This window comes from Hyperolius riggenbachi, chromosome 8, assembly GCF_040937935.1.
Source record: "Hyperolius riggenbachi isolate aHypRig1 chromosome 8, aHypRig1.pri, whole genome shotgun sequence".
NCBI classification, from domain to species: domain Eukaryota; kingdom Metazoa; phylum Chordata; class Amphibia; order Anura; family Hyperoliidae; genus Hyperolius; species Hyperolius riggenbachi.
The window spans coordinates 245,725,783-245,753,161 of record NC_090653.1 but is presented as its reverse complement, the minus strand read 5'-3'; the positions used below and the strand labels follow the sequence as shown (position 1 = coordinate 245,753,161).

General features: G+C 45.2%; 1 protein-coding gene across 3 annotated transcripts in view; it reads left to right on the top strand.

The window, feature by feature from the left end:
• The window catches only part of PHYHD1 (phytanoyl-CoA dioxygenase domain containing 1), a 79,481-nt gene extending 52,102 nt beyond the window's left edge, over positions 1-27,379 (top strand). For 2 of the 3 annotated variants that reach the window (XM_068249808.1, XM_068249809.1), the window contains exons 2-11: positions 2,001-2,159; positions 6,199-6,274; positions 10,721-10,768; positions 11,939-11,994; positions 16,590-16,652; positions 18,515-18,536; positions 20,014-20,142; positions 22,447-22,563; positions 24,769-24,895; positions 27,192-27,379. In XM_068249808.1, coding sequence (XP_068105909.1) covers positions 2,001-2,159; positions 6,199-6,274; positions 10,721-10,768; positions 11,939-11,994; positions 16,590-16,652; positions 18,515-18,536; positions 20,014-20,142; positions 22,447-22,563; positions 24,769-24,895; positions 27,192-27,240 — 846 coding nt within the window. In that variant the 3' untranslated portion in view covers positions 27,241-27,379. The remainder of the gene's footprint in view (positions 1-2,000; positions 2,160-6,198; positions 6,275-10,720; positions 10,769-11,938; positions 11,995-16,589; positions 16,653-18,514; positions 18,537-20,013; positions 20,143-22,446; positions 22,564-24,768; positions 24,896-27,191) is intronic. The other variant, XM_068249810.1, reaches the window with a different exon arrangement.

The window sequence follows — 27,379 nt, the reverse complement described above, 5'->3', positions numbered from 1 at the left end:
ATCTGCAGTAGTTCCAGTTGCACTAAGCCTCCACTTGGTGCCCAGCACCCACACCAAGCACTCACATATGACATCCAGTACTTGCACCCAGAACTCAAAAGGGACTGAGTACCTGCAATCAACACCTACATGATGGTTGATACACACCCATACAGCCAGAATCCACATGACACCCTGTGCTAGCACCCAGAACCCACATGGCACCCAGCATCTGCCTTTAGCACCCACATGCCAATATCCCACTAGCCAGCACCCATCACCCATATGTCACCATGTACTCACTCCCAGTACCCACTTGGCACTCAGTATTTGCACCTAAGACCCACATACCCCCATAATCCACACCCACATGGCACAGTACTCACACGTCACCAAGTTCCAAAGCCATTATGTGCACCTAGTACCCGTCCATGGCCAGCACCCAAATAGCACCCAGTACCCATCCTTGGTCCGAACCCATATGAGACACAGTACTCTCCCATGGCACACATCCAGACCACACATGGCACTCCCTACTCACTCATGTCCAACACTCACATGGCTCCCTGTACCAATTAGCACTTACATGGCACCCACTATTGTTTATCACCATCTGCTACTCATTCAGCACCCAATACTGCATAGCACCCACTGCAAATAAACACCCAATACAAACTGGACCTTGGTACCCAAAGCAGCTTGACACAGACTTTACGTTGGCATCTCGGCACCCACTGCAACTTACCACAAAATGAACCTTTGCGTCTTACCATCCACTGCATCTGGGCACCCACTGCACCTTGACACTTACTGCAGTTTTGCATCTACTAATGATTAGAAACCACTGCATATTGGTAACCACTTCTTTGCCTGAAAAGAGGCTTGGGTGCTGATCAAGAGGGACAGAGGTCCCAGGAATGAAAGGTGAGCCTGTGCCTCTACAGTGGGCTCCACTGTGCCCACTCTAACCCACTAACAGTGGGCACCTATCACTGCTGATTTGAGGGTGGTAGCACCAAAAGAGTTGGAAGGAGACACACAGCCTGCGTGATACTGCTATAAAGGTGTGTGTGTGGGGGGGGAGATAAGACTGCCTTATGAGGAGGTATTACATACACAATTTAGCATGATTTATCGATTTCAAATTTGAGCACCACACCCTTGAGGATCCTCTGCATGGCCCTGCCCCTTCCTGCAGCACCCACACTGACCTCTACTTTTCCCATCAGCCACCCCTTCCCCTCATAGCTGGCACCCAGTACTCACACTCACATGACACTAAGTATCTGTACCCAGGCCTAAAATTGCACCCAGTACTCACACCTGCAAACGGCTTCTACATGGCACCCACTATCTGCACCAAGTATCCACTTAACCCGTAACCGCACCCAAAGTACCTGCATTCAAAACCCATGTGATGCCCAAAGCCCACCCATAGCCAGCACCCAGTACAGGCATGGCGCCAAGTATTTGCACCCATGTCACACCCGGTACCCGCACCCAGCACCCACATGACATCCAGTACATGCACCCAGATCCTACATGGCACTAAGTTCTTGCAATCAACACCCGCATGACACTCGATACCCAACCATAGCCAGAACCCACATGACACTCAGTACTTACACCCAGAACCCACATGGCACCCATCATCTGCATTCAGCAGCATGACAATCAATACCCCCCTAACCAGAAACGAGGAGCGGGGGGCATGCGGGGGAAGGCATTGCCAGGCCCCTTTTTTAAATTTGAGCACCCCCCACTTAAGGATCCTCTGCACGGCCCTGTGGGACAACTGTAAACATACTTAATTCTCAACTGAGACAGTGCCAAAGATCATCTAGCTAGGAGGCTTAAAGTGACACAGTTACTAGTTCTTCTGCCTGTATGAATTCATCGGAACAAATTATTTCGTTCTTAAAAGCAATAGCACCACCTAATGGCGAGATTCTATTGTTACAAGGCTCTTTTTAAGCAGCTGTTTAGTGCAGTTCTTGACATGTGCCCTGTTTAATACATAGTTCCGTGAAGATGGATTTCTGGTTCTGGAAAGGCTATTCAGCGCCGAAGAATGCGAGTCCATGAAACAAGAAATTAGGAGGATATTACAAGAGATGGACGTGCCTCCCCACTTAAGAACAGAGTTCTCAACTCAACAAGAGGAGCAGCTTAAAGCACAGGTACGAAAGCAGCTTTCTGGATGTTCTGATGAGGGATAATCCTATAGAACCATATGTAATGGCCAAAGGTTTATATTTGTCAATACCCTGGTGTATCCAAAGGAAGATACAACCATTTTTACCGCATAAATCATTTTATTGTTTTAACAAATAACGTTACAACATCTAGTGAAGGCACTAAAAATAGTTATGCCTATTATAGTACAGAGGCTACTCTATCTTGTGAAGCAGTACAGTCATTATATAACATATAATATACAGAACTTAGTTTTTAATATTTAAAGTAGGATCTTGTAAGCAGAGTGTTAATGTTGTACACATATCACTTAATTTAATTTTGGTAGCAGATAATCACCATGTCTTGTAGCCCCTATGGCTGATAGCCCTGCAAGAGACGGATAAGAGGAAGGGAGAAAAAAATAGAAAGAAGGGAAGGGGTAGGAGGGGGAGAAGAGAGAAGAGGAAGAATGGAGCCTACTGCCTCCGACGCCAATGATCACAGTGTTTTTAGTTGCCGTCGCCCACCAGCCTGACCAAGCCAGCCTGTCCACCAGCCTGACCAAGCCAGCCTGACCATCAAGGCCGGGCCGAGACAGAGGCGAGAGAGGCACCAGCCTCATGGCGCAATGTAGGAGGGAGTGTTCAACTCACTCAGCTATCATTCCCCTATTGTATTTGAAGCAGAGAGAGATAAGAAAAGGGGATACATGGCAGTGACTGCAAGCCAGATAACTAGAGATTAAGGTGTTAAGGGGGGGGGGGGGGGGTTGGGGGTTGGGTTCCCTGGGGCACCTCTAATGGCCCAAACTCACGGGCTACAAATGTCAGCGCAACACGCGGCGAGCGCGTGTTGCGGCGACAGGTCGCCCGTGAGTATGAGGCATTGCACGGGCGCGCACCCCGAACCGTCGCTCGTCGCTGATGTCGCCAGGCGATTGACCGCGGTCAATCGCCTGGCGACAGTTGCCGCCGCAACTGTCGCCAGTCCTCGTGAGTATGCGGACTAGCGACAGCAACATAATTGCAAATAGACGGCGCTTCCGGCGAGGGGGGAGGAACGTCGGCGACAGCTTCCGTCGCATCGCTGGTCCCTCTTCCGCGTGTGTACGCGGAGGGACCTGGCGACGAGCTGTTGCCGGCCTGTCGCGCACATGCTCACGTGTGCTGGCGACAGGCCACTTTTGTAGCCCGTGCGTATGGGCCATTAGTGTAATAGCAATCAATGTGTGACAGCGGGGAGGGTGCGACACAGTTTGGTGTCTCAGCCTTGGGTGCTGGAGGACTTTGTGCCGGCTCTGCTGACCATAGTTTGTCAAATTTAGTAGCAGTCCCTGTTTAGGTACGTGAGCTTGTACATCTGAAGGGCTTTGTTGATTTTTGTCCAGTTTGCCTTAGAAGGGGGAGACGAATCTGATCATTTTAAGAATTTCTCTTTGGGTGTAGAATTATAGGAGGCATAAGAGTCATTTGTTATGGTTGTTTTTCACTGTATCATCCAATACTCAGAGTAAAGCCATCTTGGTAGACAGGTCAATTGGTATTTTCAGAAGAGTAATAAGGACCTTTCCCATTTCTCCCAAAAATGTCTGTACCATTCTGCACTACCAGAACATATGTAGGAAGGATCCTGTGCTAGAGCGACATTTAGGGCAATATGAGTTTTGTCGGGTCAATTGCTGCCAATTTCTGAGGGGTATACCCTGTGTAGGAACTTAACCTGGATGAGGCGATACATTGCAGAGATCACTGTCCATATAGTATTCTGGCCAGTATCTAGTCTCTAATATTTCTGTCCAGTATTCATCATTCAGTGAAGGAATATCTGTTTGCCATTTGTTTTTTACACTTTTTTTTTTAAAATTTTACATATATTGGCCATAAGTATTTCCTAGTAGATGGCCGACAGAGGCTTCTCGAGTGATCTCTGCAGAAGGGTGATGATCCCCCACCTGTTACTTCAACTTTTAAGGAACTTGTCAAGAACTTGGATGAAAAAAAGTGTCTCAACTGTATATATCTAAAGAACATTTTCCATTGTATGGTACTGCCATAGCAATACCAGTACTTGTCAGGAGTGCTGTTACCAACACTGTATTCAGGCAGGATGTAGGCAGAGCCGGGACAAGGTCCTCCAGCACCCAAGGCTGAGACACCAAAGTGCGCCCCTCCATCTCTGCCACCCCAGCCGTTACACACTGATTGCTATTAGACTAAGAAGCGCCACAGGGCCCACAACCTCCCCAACACCTTAATCTCTAGTTATCTGGCTTGCAGTCACCGCCATGTATCCCCTTTTCTTATTTCTTTCTGCTTCAAACACAATTAGGAATGACAGCTGAATGAATTCTGCGCCCCCTCCTACACTGCGCCCTGAGGCTGGAGCCTCTCCAGCCTATGCCTCGGCCCGGCCCTGGATGTAGGACAGCATCTATAGGGTGTGAAAAGATGTCTCAACCCTAATACTAATATCCTAACCCTAATCTACAGTATAATGGAAAATTATATGTATAATCATCTTCTAGTCCACTGGGAGCTCACTGTATATAGTTCCAAGGTTAAAAACACAAGTATGCAGCTGTTCATCCGTAGAGTACCACACTCCTTGGGCCCGTTTCAATGCGTTTTTTTCTCATAAGTTTTCTCTTAGGTGAAATTCTATTTATATGCATATAAACATGCTAAACACAATTTGTAATTAACCTTTGCAGCATATAGTGCTGAAATGAATCGACTGCATTTTTCTCAACAAAAAATAGAATTTCCTGATTTTAAACCAGATGACCTTACTTTTGGACAAAAGCAGGTAGGATAACTACATGAGTAATACGTAGTGGGATAATGGGTTCTTTTTTATTGTATAGTACACCACCAGCCTGTTTTTCCACGTTAAGCTTTAAAGAGGAACTGTAGTGAAAATAACTGAATGAATAAAAGTTTTTTTTTTTTTTTTTTTTTTTACAATATTTATTTATAGATTACTGTTTGCCCATTGCAAAATTCTTTCCTGATTTATGAAATGTATCACTGGTGGTGACATCTTTAGCTCTGCCAGGTGATCTGTACAAAATGCTCATTACTGAGGCTTCTATGCACAGAGGGAGATACAACTTGCTTTGCAGTTGGAAAAAGCCGTTAATTCCCACAATGCAATGAGGTTCACAGACAGCAAATTGTCAGGACCGTGATCATGACATCACACTGTGGGAAGGGTTTCACCACAATATCAGCTACACACACCAGAGGGGCTGATATTGGGGTGAAACTCCGCCCACAGTGTGTTGTCATGATCTATACAAGAAAAGGTAAAGCTTTCTCATGGGAAAGGGGGTCAGCTACTGCCTGGAATGAAGTTCAATCCTGGGTTAAAGTTCCTCATTAAAGGGGCACTATGCACATATATAAAATGTTTCAATTTTTCGCCAAACATATACAAATAAGAAGTAAGTTTTTTTTTTTTCAAGAGTAAAATGAGCCATAAATTACTTTTCTCCTATGCTGCTGTCACTTACAGTAGGTAATAGAAATCTGACAGAAGCGACAGGTTTTGGACTAGTTCATCTCATAGGGGATTCTCAGGGATTTATTTTCAAAAGCACTTACTGAATGGCAGTTGCTCTGTTTAACTGCCAGAAAACTGTGTAGCAGGCAGGGAGGCTGGCCAGCATCATTGTTTAAATCCTTTTTAGGTAATATCTTTATAAAGAATAGAAGCCTTGCTGAGAATCCCCTATAAAGAGATGGACTAGTCCAAAACCTGTCACTTCTGTCAGATTTCTATTACCTACTGTAAGTGACAGCAACACAAGAGAAAAGTAATTTATGGCTCATTTTACTCTGGAAAAAACGTACTTCTTATTTGTCTGTTTACGCATATTTTACAATTTTTCGCCATAGTGCCCCTTTAAGGCCTCCTTTGCATGGTGACAAATGAAGTGCATTGTGCAATAATCTGCTTCTGCTCATTATGTTATCCTACATAATCCTGCTTTTAAATTATGTTTTTTGAGCCTGTCTCTCTCTCCCTCCCTCATTCCTATAGGGAAGTGCTGATTATTTCCTCACCAGCGGAGACAAGATACGCTTCTTTTTTGAGAAAGGAGTTTTCAATGAAAAAGGTAATAGCATGATGGATTTACATAGTCACAAACACAGGCAGTGGTGTAGGAACAGGGGATGCAGAGGTAGCAACCGCACTGGGGCCCCTGGACTAGAGGGGCCCATTAGGGGCCCTCCTTCATACATCCTATTAGCTCTTCATTGCTGCTATACTGGTAATTATCACCTCTATATGTGCATTGAATAATATTATTGCTTAACCTCCCTGGCGGTAAGCCCGAGCTGAGCTCGGGCTATGCCGCGCAGGAGGATTTCTCCGGCTCTACTGGGGCGATTCGCCCCATTCAAAGTGCTGTGCGCGCAGCCAGCACTTTGCTAGCCGCGCGCACAGCTTGATCGCCGCCGCTCTGCGGCGATCGCCCACACGCAGCGGCGAAGGAGGGCCCCCCCGCCAGAGCCCTGCGCTGCCCGGACCAATGAGTTCCGGGCAGCGCTATGGGCTGGATCGGGTGCGCCTGACGTCAGGACATCGGCTGACGTCATCCCGATCGTCGCCATGGCGACAGGAGAAGCCAAACGGGAACGCATTATATACGCGCTCCCCTGTTTGCTATTAGTGCCGGCGACGATCGCACTAGAGGGACACATGCGCCCTCTAGTGGTGTTTCATGTAGCTACCACTCTGGTAGCTTTACATGAAACAAAAAAATAAATAAAAAAAATAAAGGATTTTTGCCAATTTGGCAAAAAAAATGAACCGCCAGGGAGGTTAAAGCGGGATTGTCACCATAAAAATCAAATTTCAACAGCAACTGGTCTGAGTGTATTAAGTGATAAAGATGGTAATCCAGCATTCAAAACTTTCAAAACTTTTTCTGCTGTTATGGTTTTGGAGTTATCACATACTTTAGGAGCACTGGCCCTTTAATAGTCAGTGCAAAACAGTTGCATGCTGGGAGTTCTTTTTATCTATAATATATTCCTCCTCTTCCATTTATTTCCCTGCCTAGCTGCCTATCTGAAACACAATCCTCTGCTCACTTGTGTTTACAAGCAAGGCTGAGGTGACTCAGCGATTGGAGGAGAAAAGAAAAAAAGTTAAGGGCAGAAATGACATTTCATTCACTATATAAAATTCACTGAAATCAAAACGTGGACAGTACAATACATGTAGGGCGGAGCTTGGACGCACGCACAGACGTTTGGGATGCGAGGCTTTACACTATACCTGGCCGGCGGACGCGCTGATGCTGTGGTGCAGTATTTTAATGTGATACACTATATTTCAAGCATGTACATTGTAAGCAAAATTTTGTAGCAGGGTTTTTTTACTTATAATAAACGGGATTACGCTACGTTACCTTTTATACTGACTTTAGGATCTTATCTTTGATGGCAATGGTTGCCGATGATTGTGTTTTACTAGCAAGAAAACTGAGGGTGAGCAGCCAATCCATAGGGAGAGTTGGTGGCAGTTTTGGTGCGTTTGGGGCTCATTCACTGCTCTTGGTAGTGTGTGGTTTTACACTGAGGTTGAAGTAGTTCCTACGATACACCCCATGTTCCCCTCTCTGTTTATTCTTTCCTACATATGCCGGTTGGATTTGTGAGACATACAAGCGCAGCAGTATTGGATCAATTTTAGACTCTGCAACGCCTATACAGAGGACACTGCCTGCAGCCTGGACTGTATTTAAGTACTCTTTCTAGCACCTTGCGCAGCATTATCTTTGAATTTCAATTTTGTATGTATATATATATATATATATATATATATATATATATATATATATATATATATATATATATATATATATATATATATATATATATATATATATTCACTTAACATTGTTGACAACATTAGAAGAACATTTCATGTTATAAGTATTTTGTGTCTGCCGAGACTTGGACTGAGAATATGCGTGTATGCATTTGGATTGCAGCCTTAGCTCCACTCTCTGCTGCTGGCCCCCGGCAGTGCGCCTGCGCAAGCGCTGCTGTCAAGCACCTCCATGTGGTCCGGAGTGTACTGCGCAGGCGCAGTAGTTCTGCCCCTTTGCAGTACATTCTGGACCTTGTGGAGGTGAATGACAGCGGCGCTCGCACAGGCGCCGCAGAGGGCACCGTTGGGGACCGGGTGCCAATGGCGGAGAGCGGAGCTGCGGCGTGGTACATAGCGGCTGCCAGGGGCTGGAGGGAAAGCCCGGGTAAGTAGCACTCTGGGTAGCATTAGTTGCTTGATTACTCCTTTAAGTTCCCATGGATTTACAGACTCCCATACTCTGTACCGGTTTTTACTATGTACCAGTAAGTTCTCAAGAAGAATGCTCTTTTCATACTATGCACATTTTGTCCCCCCCCCCTTTCCCAAAAGAAAAAAATCCATGGAGTTCACAGATATAAGTAGTAAAACTAGATTCAAAACAAGAGTAAAATCCATGCCAGTGGCGGACATACGGCCGTGCAAGCGCACAGGGGCCCCTCAAGCTCCGTTTTTGAGGGGCCCATTATGTATTGCAGGCGTTTTTTTTGTTTGTTTTTTTTTTAGTTTTTTTTATCCCCGGGGGGCCCGACTCTTATCACTCCCTCACCTCGGCGGGCCCCCCTCCTGTTATGCTCGGCGCCTAGCGGGAGATACAGCTATTGTCTCCGGGCTGCAGCAGACACTAGAGCACCAGCCGCCTGTCCACTCCTGTCTCCTCCTCAGCAATACCGCTCTGCACTACTTCCTGATTCAGTGCGTGCAGAGCGGTATTGCTGAGGAGGAGACAGGAATGGACAGGCGGCTGGTGCTCTAGTGTCTGCTGCAGCCCGGAGACTAATAGCTGGCTGTATCTCCCGCTCGGCGCCGCGCATAACAGGAGGGGGGCCCGCCGAGGTGAGGGAGTGATCGGGCCCTCCTCCCAGCCTCGGCAAATAGTCCACCCACCAGGTAATCTTATCTTTCACCCTCCCAGACCGACCAGCCCGCCCCCCAGGTAATCCTACAGCCCGCCCCCCCCAGGTAATCCTACAGCTTCACCCCCCCAGGTACTCCTACAGCCCCCCCCCCAGGTAATCCTACAGCCCGCCCCCCAGGTAATCCTACAGCCCGCCCCCCAGGTAATCCTACAGCTTCCCCCCCCCAGGTAATCCTACAGCCCGCCCCCCAGGTAATCCTACAGCCCACCCCCAGGTAATCCTAAAGGCCCTACCAGGTAATTCTACAGCCCCCCCCCCGGTAATCCTACAGCCCACCCCCAGGTAATTCTACAGCCCCCCCCAGGTAATCCTACAGCCCACCCAACCACCCAGACCCAGGTATTGCTACAGCCCACCCACCCAGACCCAGGTAATCCTATAGCCCACCCACCCAGACCCAGGTAATCCTATAGCCCACCCACCCACCCAGACAATCCTATAGCCCACCCACCCACCCCCAGGTAATCCTATAGCCCACCCACACCCAGGTAATCCTATAGCCCACCCACCCAGACCCAGGTATTCCTATAGCCCACCCACCCACCCAGACCCAGGTATTCCTATAGCCCACCCACCCACCCAGACCCAGGTATTCCTATAGCCCACCCACCCACCCACCCAGACCCAGGTATTCCTATAGCCCAAAGGACCCAGGTATTCCTATAGCCCAAAGGACCCAGGTATTCCGATATTTTCTGCACGTATTTTCTGGGCATATCTGCCGACATCATTGCACGTATTTTCTGGGCATAAGGAAATAAATATGGTAGCCTCCATATCACTCTCACCCCGGGATCACTTTAAATTACAGTTAGCTCCGCCCTTATCCGGTCATTGCCACGCCCATTTTTTGCCGCGGTGCTACGTGCCGCAGGTTCTATCCACACCTATTTTTTGCCGCAGGTTATTGCCACACCCATTTTTGCTGCAGGTTATAGCTAGGCCCATTTTTTGCCGCGGCGCGCTTTGCGCGCCGCAGGTCAGGGGGGCCCACAATTGATATTTTGCACAGGGGCCCACTGCTGGCTGTGTCCGCCACTGATCCATGCCAATGCATTAAAAGAGGTGTACAAACGCATTGTATCTCTGCAAATGCATTTGTGGTTCAATGTGCAAAAAGAGCGGCGATCGCCACTAGGAGACTGTTAGATGGCGAAACTATTACATCTATACAGCGCTGTACTGGAGACAGCCGTGTCACTCAGCTGTCCCCTGGAGAGGCACAGAGAGCGATCGGCTCTCATAGCCTGATGCCTATGAGAGCAGATCGCTGGGATTGGCTGGCATTCCACAGTGATCACCTGACAGGACTAAAGATGTCACCACATGTGATAAATTTCATAATGTGTTTACAATGGACAAATGCTTTTTAATGAATATTGTAAACAAAACAAAAAAATCATTGTTAATTTCACTACAGTTCCCAACAAAACGATGGCAGATAGAAATTTACATTTTGAGGTCTGGGTAGAAATGAGTACGTTTGTGTTTATGTTGACACTTTTTTTTTTATTTTTTTTTTATTTATTTTTTTTATACAGGTGAATTTTTGGTAGACAGAGAAAAGTCAGTGAATAAAATAGGACATGGTAAGAGCAATCGTAAACCGCGTTTCAGAGCTGCATTTAAAGTCCACTTTCAGGAATGAGTTTTTGCTAAAACTACCGTAACTTCTCTGGCCAGAGAGCTCTCGTCCCCCCAGCTAGTTGGAGCCCCTTTGGCTCTGATTGGCACTGCCCCAAAGCCATGCCACCTGCTGATGGATATACCGAGGGGGCAAGGCTGGATTTATACTTTTTGTGCCCCTAGACCAACTTTTTTGCTGCTCCCCTTCCTATTCCCTGTGCAGACCCCCTTCCATGCCTGACATCCATGTACAGCAGCCTCCTTTTATTATATACAAATCCCTTGGTCTGCAGTTCCCTATTTCTATCTGTTGCTCTTTATTTGCAGCAACCCCTCTTCCATGTCCAGCTGGCCCCTTAGCCAGCTGCCACCCATGGCCAGGGCCTTTGTAGCCTCTCCAGAAATTCGGCCCTGCAAGGGGGAGGTCAGTGGCAGTAACAGCCACACCTTTCCTCTGCTCCAATCTGTGGTGAAGAGAGTTGGTGTGTGGTCTGAATGCCACACCCCCAGGGCCGGCCTGCTCATGAGGCGGGGTGAAACTTTTGCCTCAGGCGGCAAACTTCTAGGGGCGGCATCTACCCGACCCCCCTGCTCCCTCGCCTGGGTCCCCCGATCTGCGCGCCCCTCCAGCTTTAAATAGTGAGTAAGCAGCTGACAGTAAGAGGCATGGGCGGGGGATCACATTTTTTCAAAATTTGCCTCAGGCGGCAAAAAGTCTAGGGCCGGCCCTGCACACCCCCTTCCTGCAGTGGCAGCAGGAGAAATGTGGGAGTACAACAGCTTGCTGGTTTTCTCTTAGCAGCCAAGCTAGTACCGGTAACTATGATACTTATTCAGTACGCTCCTTACCAATTTCTGGAGGAAGGAGGCGAGCCTGTACTTAAAGAAGGGCTCTGTGATGTTTCAGCACTCCTCATTCTGCACAGTTACATTTCCTGTAGGAGCTGAGGGGTCCCCTAACAGTTAGGGCCTAACTCCTCACTCCACATGGTAAGGTCTCCTTGTAAACCCAAAGTACCCAGCATATCTCTCCTCCCCTTCCCAACCCATGGTACCCCAACAATAATCCCCTTCTCTACACAGCCGTGTAAGAGCCTGATGGCACATGCCCTTACATTTCTCTTTATTTTCAGGTCTACACACTCACGTTCCACTTTTTAAGAGCATCACCCATTCCTCCAAAATACAGGTGAGTGAGCACAGATCCTTCTTGTTTGCAGCACACAGGACAGACGGGTATAGTGATTAGGGGTATACCTTTTGGAACACTATAAATTAAGTGCATCATACTTTAGACACTGTGTACATTGAAAGCTCCAGCAAGCACTGTCTTTATACAACTAGATTAGTTTAATGATCCATAAGCTTATTGCAAAAATTTAAGGCCCCCTTTCACACTGGGACGTTTTCATTGCAGTGTGTTACCCTTTTTACCGCTGGGTGATGCCAGGGCAGTAAAAGACTATGGGGCCTTTCACACTGGATGTGTCAGAAACATCGCATCTGACACTAGAGCATCTGTGCGTTGCCGGGTAACATGGACAGTGACATGCGGCAGACCAGAAATCATGTAAATCTATGGTGAACCAATTTTTTTAAAATGTTTTTTTCAATACACTTTATTTTTATTACTTTATTATTATTATTTAGTATTTATATAGCGCCGACATCTTCCGCAGCGCTGTATAGAGTATATTGTCTTGTCACTTAACTGTCCTTCTGAGGGGCTCACAATTTAAGCTGAGCTTCGGTCAGCTGATCGCTCCAGCAGCAGCGGGTGTCCGTTACTGCTCTGAGCCCGGCGTGCACCCCCCTTTGCCGGGGAATCATCACGTGTGGATCCCCTGCTGCGACTGAGCAGGGGTGACAGGACTTACAGGATCTGCTGGGTCCATGTGAGGCGGTGATACCAGACGGAACTGGGCAATACAAGTGTCCAAGTTGGTGAGATCTCCCCGTGTTACAGCTTTACAGCATACTGTGCAATATGGGAATATAAATGGGATGTGACTGTTATAACACAGGATCCAAGCTACTGCTGTGACCTTAGTGGAATCCCTGTTGCCGAGTGGGAAAGGGGGCCCCCCAACTTTTTGAACACTTTGCTGGGCACGGTGCACTTTGATGTGAATGCGCAGGTGAGTGATGGATGTATGATTGTTATTACGCCATACACACATTGCAATCTGGAGCGTATATGGTTTCAACCAGCTGACCTATGAAGCTATCTGCTAGGCTCATGTTTTTAACTAAATGAATTGTTGGCAATAATAGGTTGTTATGTATTGTTCTTTGAGGTATTTATCTGTCAGTTTTGCATTAATAAAATTTTGTATTCCTTGTTGACACAAATAGCCCAAGCTTTACCGTTTTTTATTATATGCACTTTTGAGGGCTGTGTCACGCTCTATATTGGATGGGCATAAGGTACAATAATTGTCTGACATTTTTTTATGCACATGATTAAGCTCCTCCTTTTTGATTTCTAATCCCTACCATAGTCATATGCAGTGGCGTAGCTAAGGAGCTGTGGGCCCCGATGCAAGTTTTACAATGGGGCCCCCCATGCGCTGTATACATAGCAATTGAAATGGCGCACTAAAAGCTGCCAATGGCAACTACAATGTCAGAGGTGCAAGAAGGGGATGGGGAATGGTTTGTTAATGATTACCACTATTCAAAGTATATATATAAATGATTATTATGAGCACAGGACCAATATAGAGCTAATACTGTAGTTGAGGGAGGGCCACTCGGGGCCCCTCTGGCCCAAGGGCCCCGATGCGGTCGCTACCGCTGCACCCCCTATTGCTACGCCCCTGGTCATATGTCTATGTATGTATAGTGTAGTGTATGTATCACAGTATAGGGCCAATTTTAGGGGGAAGCCAATTAACTTATCTGTATGTTTTGGGGATATGGGAGGAAACCGGAGTACCCGGAGGAAACCCACACAGACACGGGAAGAACATACAAACTCCCTGCAGATGTTGACCTGGCTGGGATTCGAACCGGGGACCCAGCGCTGCAAGGCGAGAGTGCTAACTGTGCAGCCCCTACTTCTACGCGATTCGCATTTCCACCACAGGAAGTGAGTGCTAGAGAGGTTCACTCATACATCACCAGTGCTAAAAGACTTCACTCTACTCACTTGCCGCTTGCCTTTCAGCCAGAAGGGGGATTACCACATATTAACGTGGAAATCCCTGAAAGCCTTTTTTAGTGTTCGATTGCATTCAGTGGCGTAGCTAAGGAGCTGTGGGCCCCGATGCAAGTTTTACATTGGGGCCCCCAAGCACTCTATACATAACAATTGATACGGCGCACCAAACCTGCCAATGGCAACTACAGTGTCAGAGGTGCTAGAAGGGGATGGGGTGCAGTTTGTTAATGATTACCACATTCAAAGTATCTATAGAAGTGATTATTATGAACACAGGACCAATAGAAAGCTGTTACTGTAGTTGAGGGATTGCCCTTCAGGGCCCCTCTGGCCCAAGGGCCCGATGCGGTTGCAACCTCTGCAACCCCTATTGCTACTCCCCTGATTGCATTGCACTGTTACCGCCAGTGTACAGTGTGACCGGCCTAATGTGTCTGGATCACAGATAGACCAACATTTAAAAATGAGTTAGTAGGACAAAAAAGGTGCCCTTAAATAAATCCTAAAGTTTTTTGTTCTTATTGCATCCTGTTTTTTTTTTTTTATGTGGGGGGGGGGGGGGGAGTTGCGGTATTCATGGTACCTTTCTACCTCTTACAGTTTTGAAGCTTTTCTTCGGATTTCTTAATTGTTTAGTTATTGTTGGTGTTTTTCAGGGCTAGTTGTGTTGCCTTTTCTTGAGAAAGGGGTCATGATGTATCCCCGAAATGTGGGAGATCTGCTATAAATATGCTGTATGGCTTATTGAACGGTTTCAGTTGTGTGAGTGCTAGCTGTAATGTTAGTTGTATATAGTTCTGATTTGGGTGGTACCCTTCACCTTTTTGGCTAAGAGAACTTGCCATGCCAGACCAATATACCCAACAGTGTGCAGAACCCACACTCTTGAATTCTAATATAGGCACCTGTCCCTTTAGGAGAAATACAACCTAGGGGCCAAGTTTATCAAAGACCTAACTGAAACACCTCAGTAGATACTCTTACCATTTTTTCACCCTGATAAATTTAAAAAAAAATCTATTTATGCCCAGCGATCAGCCTGCAAAATTATTTTTGCCGCAAGAATCATGTTTTTGCCAGAGGCTTTGTTTTCTGAAAAAAATGCACAGAATTTTTGCAAAATCATTTTTCCATGGATTTCAATGCATTTTTGTATTTATTTTCAACATCTTTTCATGAACATTTCAACAAAGAAAAATGGCCTAATGCCTTTGTTGCCAATGGTTCAACACAATTGGAACTTCTGCTGTATTTTTTTTTTTTTTTTTTTCATTAGACTTTGATGGATTGCATTGGATTAGATCTAGGTTAGTGTTAGTTTTAAAGGGAATCTGAAGTGAAAATACACTTATGAGATAATGAATTGTATGTGTAGTATAGCTAAGAAATATAACATTAAGGTGCGTACACACGCACTACGGCCGCCAACGACGGGTCCGTCAGACTGGGCGGATCGCTCAGAAACAGCCTTATAAGTCCGCCGACACTGCGTACACACGCACTAATGTCGTCTGAAAGTCCGCCCAGCAGGAGGGTGTGACGGACCCGTCGTTGGCGGCCGTAGTGCGTGTGTACGCACCTTTAGTAGCACAGATATGAGTCTTATATGGTTTCCAGTACATGAAGAGTTAAGAATTTGTTATCTATGCAAAAGAACTCTCCAACTAATTTAGTCAGAGCAGCAGTGCTATTTTCTCAAGCACTTCTACATCAAAAAAGAAAAAAACAGTGAAAGATAACTTCAGATAATAATATACTGCAGGGAAGTTCAAAGGGTCATTGCATTTTAAACGATGAAACAGAGCAAAGGCAGAGTGTAGTTTGTAAACTGCTAATATTAGAGAATGATGCAATGTTATAAACAAGCTATATAACTGAAAATAAAAATGAGACTCTTTTCTTTGCTACTAATCTATTAATTATCCAAACTACACATACAATTCATTATATCATAAGGTGTTTTTTTTTTTCACCTCAGTGTCACTTTAATACCTTTTTAATTTCCATTTTCAGCCAGCTATGTAATATTCCTAAACAGCTAAAAGCCTGCTAGACTCAAATTACACTTCTCTGCAAGCATTACATCTTAGACCATGACCCCAGAAAATGAGGTAGCAGAACTGTACTGTGCCAAAATACATCATGCCGAAATATTTATGTACCAAAATGTGCAGTGCCTGAAACTCTATGCCCAAAATCACTACGGAATTTAGTGGCATAGCTATAGGAGGTTGCGAGCAAGCTGGTCATGTGACTCCCCCAAATGTTCACAGAGCTCCCTCTGCAGGTCAGTCCAGAAGTTACAGAGCATCAAACAATAATAGAGACCCCTGCTGGTGGACAGCGGAGGTTCATGTCAAGTCCAAAATTCACCACCAGCAGGATTCCTACAGCATGACAATAGTGTTATATACTGGGTACCACAGTACAGCACCAGTATCTGTGATTTTTTTTTTTTTTTACAATTTTTATTTGATGTGTGGTGGAAGAGGGTAGTCTTATACAGCAAGTATATCCCAAACGCTTTAATTTAACTGGAAAAGTTGGGGGGTCGTCTTATATGCCCAGTCGTCTTATATGCCGGAATAATATACGGTACTCATTTTTGTTTCCTATTGCAGGAGGTGGGTCGCCGGATTGGCCTTGTAAAACCAGTCATAGTCCAGAGCATGTACATATTTAAGGTAATGTTCCTGTACGTTATGGCCTTCTTTATCTGTATTGTCTAATGGAAAATGATCTGCTGACTGTCGGTCTTCAGTGGGAAGGCGTGACTTCAGACTGGAGGAGAAGATGTGGGGGATCGAGCATGGGAATTTGCACAGGATGTTGACCCTATGTCTGCTTCCATGAAAGCATGAAGTAGACACGCACTGCAGATTTATTGCAGGATTTTTATCAGCCATGACAAAGAAATGTTTTCATTTTAAAGGTTATTATGCTGTTGCTTATCTTATAGCGCAGAGAGGAACTTCTGAGTTCAGGCCTGCTTTAAATAAAATATGTACTGTATAAATTCATATATCCTCTAAATACAGCTGCAGTGGAAATAAACGCAGAACTTCCTCTTTGCTCTAAAAGATCAGCCACAGCATGATAACCTTTATGGGGAAAAAATCCACATTACAGTTTATGGAAAGACAAAAAAAGACCCTTAATTGGTTTCACTTTTGCTCATTGTTTACTATATGGAGCAGAGCTCTCCTACAGTCAATTCACAGTTGCTGATAAGAATTAATTAGACAGGTTAATGTGCATAAACAAAGTGAAAAGTTAATTTCTTCAGCAACTATATGTAGAATACAGACCTTTCACTGTGTGCTGTGCAAGAGTTTGGGTCTGCTTTAGTGCCTAGTTAGGCTGAGGCCACGCCTCCCTGATGACTTATCATCTAGTCTGTGATGGCTGCCAATCCCTAGTAGGCAGGGTTCCACACTGAAGGGAGGAAATGAGTCTTTAGAAATTGTTAATTTCCTATGGAAAATGACTATGCAAAACAGACATGACCCGAAAAGTCCAATACCCAGCAATGAGCGGTGGGGTTGCAGAGACAGCTGAACTGCTGCTATGGAAATATTCTGTTATAAACTGTTCTAAATCACCTTTTTTCGGTACCAGCAACTCATCAGCAAGAGTTGCACACACGACTCATCACAGCAAGCAGGAGATAGACTTTCTCAGGCTTCTTCAATATTCACGTTATTTATTCAGGAAACAGAAATACAGATAGATACAGTTCATCATATCCTAGCCACGCCAATCTTCATGTTGCGTTACAAGCTTCTTGATTACCTTCCTAGTGACTGTAATCAGGTCTTCTTAGATCTATTCTAAGTTACATCTAGACTACCTATGTACAGCATACATTATATCAGATTACATATAGAATACAGATACTTAGAGGTTCTAGTCAGCATCTAGGTAGCATGAAGTAGGAAGCAGAGCAGGAATCAGAGAGCCCTCTTTCAGCTCGTCCGCTTCTTTAATACCGACTAGGAAAGAGTTAAATGTGACCTCATCTTCGCCCTCCCACAGACCAGACTATTGGCTGAGCCCCCTCGTGGTGTCATAATACCCACCTACTCCATTAATAATTAATGTCACTTTTCCCTTACTTACTGGAATTTTGTATTTTGGTAAACCTGGCCTATGTTGATTGTTCTTGTGGTGTACATGTTGAGGCCAGTGTAGGCCTGTGGCCTTCTTTCAGGAACATGTTCTTGGTATCTGTGTGTATCATCTGCTACACGCAGACACTGAGATGCTTCTGCCTGAATCACAAGAAACTCTATTTATTTTAAAGGCATACTCAAGCCTTTTACATAAAACTCAGGCCAAATAACTGAGGCCTACTTAAATTATAACATATTCAGTATGTCGTGTCAGGAACTAACCTCCATAAACATGATGGAGATTTCCAGTAGGCTGTTCTTGAAGTGACCCCATGCCACACGTAGAACTAGGGGGGTAACTGCAGTAAGTGTGTATGTACAGGCTTATCATAGTATTCTCTAACATACTTATTGTTGTTTTCTTTTGATTTTAGCAACCCAACATCGGAGGGGAAGGTAAATGATAATCTATCATATATAAAAGGTTTTAAGTATTTGTGTGCTAGTTCTGCTCAACAAAGCTGTGATCATTGTGTGGGCCAGCAACTGCTTTGGATGACTTTTTATAATGGAACTAAAGCCTTGTACACTCCTATAAGCAATATTGCCAGCCGGGGAGCGGTATCAGATTACAGACGCGTTGCTAGCCAGTAGGATAGTGATGTGTTCTGTGGCTGTAAAGAGGTGGCAGAGGGCTGACAGAGTGGCACAGGAGTGGGTGGGGTGATTGGGGAGAACAATGCTCTATGTTGGCACATGGCTGCTCACTGGCTGGGAGGTATCAGTGGTTGCTGTACAAGGGGCGTACCTTGTATGACACAGCCTGAACTACTTGCGTCAGGCAGTGTCTTACAAGGGGCAGCATCACACCCGGCATCCCACTCGCCTTCCTCCCTGACCCCGACTGCTTAGGTGGGCCCCTCCTCTTCAGACTCCCCTTGCTCGATTGACTGGCGGTGGTGTGGCATACAGAGGCCTCAGATCACCCAGTGACCCACAGTGCAGACAGGAGAGCGGTCCCATATTAGGGACGTCATGGCGCGTACACAGGAAGTGCTCACTTCCTGGGATTCTCAGGGTTTTCTTTGTTTTCAAAAGCAATTCCTGAATGGCAGTTGCCTGGTCTAACTGCCAAAATAGTAAGTCATCCTCCCTACTTGCTTGCACATCATTTTGGCAGTTAGACTTAGCAACTGCCATTCAGGGAATTCTTTTGAAAACAAAGAAAGCTCTGAGAATCGCCCATGAGGAGATGGACTAGTCCAAAACCTGTCAGTTCTGTCAGATTTTAACTGCTTACTTTTTTCACTATAGTGGCCCTTTAACGCCTAATTACATTTACTTCTTCTCAGTTTTCATTGGCCCACTTCTAGGCTGCATACTAATTGAAAGCAATTTGCATGCACGCCAGAATAATTTGCATTTCACTGGCCATCTCTAGAGAGGAGAGGTTTTCAGCTGGTAAATGAAGGATTCTGAGTAGTACACATGAATCGTCAGCCGGGAGATTTGGGCGCAAAGTAAAGCCAGTAAATGACTTACACTGCTCTTGCACCACTCGCTGCAGCGTTAATGACTATTTCCCCTCCAGACCGCCATGGATATTGGGGGTAAGGTGTAATTCCGCTTCCAGTTATTGCTGGCGGCCAAATTACAGTTTTTATAGTAATTTGAGTTCCGTCTTCTGATGGCGCCCAAATCATTCAATGAGCGCTGCTAGAGCCGTAATTCTTATTATGGTCTATGGTGGTGGCAGCTGCCCCCAAATCTCCTGCGCTGCTTTTACTGCACCAGATTCTGAGTACCGTAGTTGTCTTTGGTTACTGTAGAACTTATGTTCCAGTTTTATTTGCATCTGTAATGACAAATTAGACACTTCTATTAAATAAATCCTGCCAGTTGACTGTGTAACGCTGCTTTATTTGTGCACCAGTCACACCGCACCAGGACGCCACATTCCTGAACACGGAGCCTCTTAGTCGCATAGTAGGATTCTGGATTGCTGTAGAAGATGCTACTGAGCAAAATGGCTGCCTCTGGTTCATTCCAGGCTCTCACAAGGGTAAGAGAGAATGAAGTGCTACAAAATGGCAAACCTGCTTAGGGTTATCAATAAGGGTGGGGTGAAAGTACAAAGCTAGGATATTATTAACCATACGTCTGGAGATAGGTTAGGGTTTAAGAATTGTTTAAAAAGGAACTGCAGTGAAAATAATGTACCGGTAATGAAAAATATGCTTATTTTTTACAATAATTATTTATAAATGATTTAGTCTGTGTTTGCCCATTGTAAAATCTTTCCTCTCCGTAATTTACATTCTGAAATGTATCACATGGCAAAATCTTTACTGCTGGAAGGAGATGCTGCTTTTATGGTAGTTGGAAACAGCTATTTCCCACAATGCTCATCAATAAGGAGAAGGCACTCAACTGGCTTCCAAAACTTGACATGTTTCGGGGACATCCCCTTCATCAGGTGTACAAGGTACACCTGATGAAGTGGATGTCCCCGAAACATGTACACCTGATGAAGGGGATGTCCCCGAAACATGTCGTGTAATTGCTAAATGATTCGATAAACGCAAGTTTTGGAAGCCAGTTGAGTGCCTTCTCCTTATTGATGAAAATTGTGCTGTGTGTGGAGTGGTGACCCACGGGAGAATTGAGCATCGGTGACCCGGGCCGAGCAAGGCTTGTGGAGGAGGTTACCCAGGGGAACAAACCTTTGGATTTCCCACAATGCAACAAGGCTCCCACAGTGTGATGTCAGTACCTAGGTGCTGCCATCATACTGTGGGAGGGGTTTCACCACAATATCAGCCACACATAGCCTCCTGATGATCTGTCTGAGAAAAGGTAAAGATTTCTCATGGGAAAGGGGGTATCAGCTACTGATTGGGATGAAGTTCAATCCTTGGCTACAGTTCCTCTTTAAAGAGAACCCATGGTAGATGGGACACAAAGGCGTGTTCTCTGCCTCATGACAAGCCTCTGTGTCCCCACACCGCCGCTCTCTTCCCCCTGCACCGCTGCGCTATGTGCACTGTAAAAATGTGCACTGCATAAGATTTCTGAAAGGACATTGACCAGAACAGGAGAAGCCATGTATTAACCCATTAACAGCTTCAAAGGCATTATCTTGTTTGAGATAAATGCACTGCTTTTGACCTGAGCCAACAGAACTCGTTGTGCTGTAAGTTCTTGGAATGTTTTGATGTCTCTCTGCTAGCAGAGGATATAGAAACTGAAAGCAGAAGTCCACTGTTTTTGTCTCACACTGCCCCCTAGTGACAAGTGGCCATAAATACACAATACAGCAGTACTATTTAGAAGCAAGGAAATGTAACAATTAAGAAATAAAAAATGTTCTAAAATAAATTGGCCTGGAGCACTCGCAAGCCTCTAAATAAATTGGCAGATCGAGGTCAGGTCATGGAATATAGCCCTATTTCTGTATATATTTAATCTAGTCTCTGGGTATGCCTTTCCTTGGGCTCCCTAGCTCTATATTTTGAATGGTGTTCCAGGATTTATGTTTCCTCTGGGCTCCCGGACACCCACCACCCTCTGTTTTTCTTTTCAAGCACTAGAGCCCTGGAACCTGATCTTTTTGCCTCTCCTCCTACCTGCCCTCGACATACTAAGTTTCAGTAGGTCGAGTATATGTTCATTCTATGCAGCGCTGGTTTTCTGTAGATTTACGCTCAGTCTGTATGTGTATGTTAGACCATTGTTGTTCCCTGTCCTTCTGCTCTAATACTGTTTGTATTGTTGCTTATATTTCTCTTATTATATTGGCAGCTTAAGGGTTAAAGGGAAGGTGAATTACAGGAGGGGATCATGGACAAAATGTCTATGTAGTAAACATTGCCGAACAGCAGAAAACATAGACATGTGGAAAACAATATAAATACAGTAATAGGTGTTGCATGTCTTGCTCCTCTGCATTCTGTTGGATTTCTGTTTTGACCAGTGGGGGATGTAGCTCCAAATTTCACCAGCAGGTGGCAAAGAAGCCAACATGTAAACTACTGTACCTCCATCCACATTATGCTGGGTACACACTATGAGATTTTCTGGACGATTTACCGTCAGATCAATTATTTCCAACATGTTCGATTTGCTTTCTGATCGATTTCCGAGCATTTTCGATCGATTTCCTATTGAAGAGAACGGAAATCGATCGGAAAGCAGATCAGACATGTTGGAAATAGTCGATCTGACAGTAAATCGGCCAGAAAATCTCATAGTGTGTGTACCCAGCATAAGACTAGCCTAGGTGATCGATCATTTTCATACTGGTCATTTTTGATTACTGGGGATTTGCGGAGTCCACACAATGAGCTTTGTTTCCTTTTGCTGGCAGCGGGAATCTCTCGGCGCATGGTGCGCACACCGCCCGGCACAATCCCTTGTACCACATTTATCGGGGAAGAGCCAGCCTACCAGGATGACTTGTTCCTGCCGGCTCCAGTGCCAAAAGGTAACGTCTGTTCACTTGAGATGAAAAGGAAGTCATAACCTGGTGAGGGAGAAGTATAGTTTTACTGGGTTCTTGGATTAAAGTGAAACTCCGGACTAAAAATCTACTCAGCAGAACTGAAAAGGCTTGGTGTTTCTTTAACGGTTTCACAGCATCAGAACTTTGTTTTTCTTACCAAAGCATCATTTTTAGCTGCATTTTTACCTAAGCTCCACTCGTCAAAGAAAAAAAGCCCAGGCTTTTTTCTCCTGATGCTGTGCAGAGCATGATGGGATTTCCTATGTTGTTCATGTTGCCTAGCAACTGGGAGGAGTGATCAGCACACAGGACAGATGGAACTATGTCTCATGCTCCCTGTCACCTTCTTTCAACCAAAAAGATGGCTGCCGTCATGAAATCAAACATTTGCCTGTTCTTTTAAAACAGTGTGGGTAAGAGATTATATTACCTATCTATTTTAATTAACATAACTAATGTAACTTAATGACAGTATGTTTGTTTAGGCTGGAGTTCCTCTTTAACTGCTTCAGCCCTCAGTCGTTTTCACTTTATGCATCCGAGCAATGTTCACCTCCCATTCATTAGCCTATAACTTTATCATTACTATCACAATGAACTGATCTATATCTTGTTTTTTCCGCCACCAATTAGGCTTTCTTTGGGTGGTACGTTTTGCTAAGTGCTACCTTACTTTAAATGCATTTTAACAGGAAGAATAAGAAAATAAAAAAAAATCATTATTTCTCAGTTTTTGGCCATTATAGTTTTAAAATAATACATTCCTCCATATTTAAAACCCACGTATTGTATTTGCCCATTTGTCCCGGTTATTACACCATTTAAATTCTGTCCCTATCACAATGTATGGCGACAATATTTTATTTGAAAATAAAAGTGCATTTTTTCCGTTTTGCATCCATCACTATTTACAAGCTTATAATAAAAAAAAAAAAAAAAAAAAATGAAATATTTCATCTTTACATAGATATTTAAAAAATTTAGACCCTTAGGTAAATATTTACATGTTTTTTTTTATTTTATTGTAATGTTGTTTTCTTTTTATTATTATTATCAAACATTTTATTTGGGTATTTTTGGGAGGGTGGGATGTAAATAGTAATTTTTTTTTTAATGTAGAGGTAGTTTTACTTTTTGGCCACAAGATGGCAACCTTAGGTTTGTTTACATAACGTCACTCTAAGCGTAACATGTACGCTTAGAGGGACGTAGGGGGGCGTAGGAGGAAAAAAAAGCGAGGCTTCCGAGAGAAGCTGTCACTTTTTCTGTGGGGGAGAGGAATCAGTGATCGGGCACCATGGCCCAATTCATTGATTCCTGGGCTAACGATCCGCGGCCAGGAGCACGCGTGCACGCATACGATCGGCCGTGGCAGCACACATGGCCGCTTGGACGTAGCTTTACGTCCAGAAGTAGAAAGTAGTTAAAGGTGTATTTCAAATTAGTACATTTAAATTTTCTGTAGAAAAATGCTAATTCAGATGGGAGTGTTCTGTACATGCACCCAGTATAACAAGTTAGAGCCCCCATGCATCACTGAGATCCAGATTGCCAGATTATTTTGGCTGAGCATAGGCTAAGCCCAGGGCCATTGTTCCCCAGCTCCATTGTGTACCACGTGCCATCCTTCCACCACCCTCCACAGGACACCTTGTTAACCTTCAGATCTGGGTCCAGAACTGTTGTCTGAGGGATTGAGTCCTGGTCCCTGCAAGCGACAGTGCTTGTACATGTGTATGCACTGGGGATGGTCGGAAATGTCGATTTCCGATTCTGCAGAAATTCCAATTTCCGCCAATGCTGATTACCGATTTCGCGGATTTCCGAGTAGTTTTTTGTTATTTTTTGCATTCTCTGATTGGCCAAATACTTTCGAGTTGTTTCTACATTCTCTGATTGGTCCATTGTTTCCGAGTTCTGTGATTGGCCTAAAATTACCGAATTGCAGTAATGCAGTATTTCTGCAGAAATCCGATTTCCGAGTACCGGTTTCCAATCGGAAATCCAGATTTCCGATCAGAAATTTCTAAATTTAAATTCCGCGAAATCCGAATGAGCACCCCTAGTATGCACCCTAAATGAGATGGTTTACAGCATATGACTTATTAGGGACAAAAACTTCTAGATCTTCTTTTGCTGAACCAAACATTTAACAAGAGTACTCCTCTCTGACTGTTTTGTATGCAGGAAGTTTGGTGCTTATTCATGGCGAAGTTGTCCACAAAAGTGAGCTGAACAATTCACCGGACTCCCGTCATGCTTACTCCTTCCACGTGATGGAATCTGAAAACACCACCTGGAGTCCACAAAACTGGTAAGGACTTTCAAAGAGAACATGTGGTGACAAAAGGGCACTGACCTGAGACAAGCTAAGGCCCGGGTTCACATTAGCGTTTTTTTGCGGAGCCGGCCGTACGGATCTGGCCATCAGGATCAGGTAAAAACTGTCATTTTTTTACAGCCAGTGTGCTATAAACTGTTAGTTTTCTATTCGTTCCTATGCAGCAGCAAAACCTTCAGTTTTTGTTCCGCTGGGCACAACGGTCCAGAAAAATAGGTCCTGTAGCATTTTTATGTCCATATTAGCATCTCACTGCAGCATGGAGCACAATTCACATCAATAGCTTCCCTATGATTGCCGTCACTGTAGGCATTTTAAATCAAAGAATGTTTAAATTTAGAGCAATAGAAAACCACAAATAAACAAAACTGGGACAGCCCCCGGATAAGCGACCAGTAAGAATGAGCGAGCAGTTTCATGAGACACAAATCTGTACCCGCTTGTGTGCAAGCAGGGGGACGCTGCAGCCAGAGACAGTTTAAAGGCCCCTGGGGCTCCAGGGTAAACTTAAGCTGGGGCCCTCCATTCCACCCTCTGGAAGTTAGTACCCAGACACCCCCCCAGGAGCGGAAAATAGGAAGGCATGTACTTTACCTATTCCACACCGTCCCGGTTGCCATGGTTTCCTCCGCTTTGCCTTCCACCTTTCTTCCTGGTGGTGAGGCACGCACAACAGCAGAGCCCCTTTCGCAGGCATGGACATACTGATGTGACATCACATGCCTGCTATGATGGGGAGAGTGCCGCTGCTGCTGTCTGCAGTGTGTGTGTTTCACCACCAGGAAGAAAGGCAAGGCAGAGGAAACCATGGCAACCAGCCCAGCGTGGAATCAGGCAAATTATTTACCTTCCTGCCACTACAAGCCATGGTACCCAGCAGCTTGCCAAATGTAATTTTTAAAGGGAGGACAGATGCTTGGGGGGCCTGGGGGCGATTGCCACCTTTGCCTTAATGGAAGTGCCAACTTCACAGTGGAAGTTCCGGTTGTGAAGCAGGAAGTGCCGGGAGGGTGGAGCGATGCAGCGTGAGGTCAGCCAGGTAAATTAACAGTGTCACAAGTGGGGACAGATTCACATCTTACAAAACTATGCTTGCGCATCCTTAGTTCTAAAATCATACAAACCTGTATAAGTTGTTTCAGCGTTTATGGGTATTTTGCCAGGAGACAGAAAACCCTCTCCTTCAGGTAGATTGGTTGAATTAGCTGTAAAAATCAATACGTGTATGCCTAGCTCTAGACAAAATATGCTTTCCTAGGTATGCAGTGTATGTTAGAAATGTTCATAACAATAGTAACAAACCATTTGCCAGTTATATTTGCAAATCCTCTGGAAGATGTGTGCGCTAGTCTAGTTGAGGGGAAACCTCATCGACCAAGGGGCACTTCCTATCTGCGCCAGTCTGGTCGCATCCACTAGTTTGTAAGAAATAGGGGCCGCGATGGGAAACACAAAAGATAAAATTACACTCCAGAACCCGCCTTTGCTCACACATCTTTACTAAACTTCTTTGCTTGGCGGGGTGGATAAGGTTTCCTGCTGGGTCCTCTTTCTTACACACTAGTGGTCATGTCCAGATTGTTGAGAATAGTTGTGGGTCCCCTTAGACCAGTGATCTGCAAACGTGGCTCTCCAGCTGTTAATGAACTACAAGTCCCACAATGCATTGCGGGAGTCTGACAGTCAGTCATGATTCATAAAGGCAAATTAATTGTGGGACTTGTAGTTCCTTAAAGAGAGTCTGAAGCGAGAATAAATCTCGCTTCAGACCTCATAGTTAGCAGGGGCATGTGTGCCCCTGCTAAACCGCCGCTATTGCGCCGCTAAACGGGGGTCCTCACCTCACAAATCCCCTCGGTGCAGCGGGGGAGCGCTTCCTGGTTGGGGCAGGGCTAACCGCCGCAGCCCTGCCCCACACGTGTCTGTCAGCGCGTATCTCCGCCTCTCCCCCGCCCCTCTCAGTCTTCCTTCACTGATAGACGCGACTGGAGGCAGGGCTGCAGCCATTAGCCCTGCCTCCATGAGCGACCAAGTGTTGCAGGGGGGGAAGGGTTTGGGGTCGAAGGGACCCCCGTTTAGCGGCGCGATAGCGGCGGTTTAGCAGGGGCACACATGCCCCTGCTAACTATGAGCTCTGAAGCGAGATTTATTCTCGCTTCAGAGTCTCTTTAACAGCTGGAGAGCTAAGTTTGCAGATCACTGCCTTAGACTAAAGCTTTCTTCCCAGCTCAGCTCACTATATTTATGCTGTAAGCATTGTTTTCTCCAGGTTGCAACCAACTCCTGAACTGCCATTTCCATCTCTTTACACGAGATGAGCCTCAATGTGTATTAACTTCTGGAGATGTCCTCACCATCATGCCTGACGAAGTAAAGATTCACCGTCCGAAACAAACAGGGTTTATCAAAGGTTTTATTCAAGGAAAAATCAATCAATAAAGCTTTACTTGTTGAAAA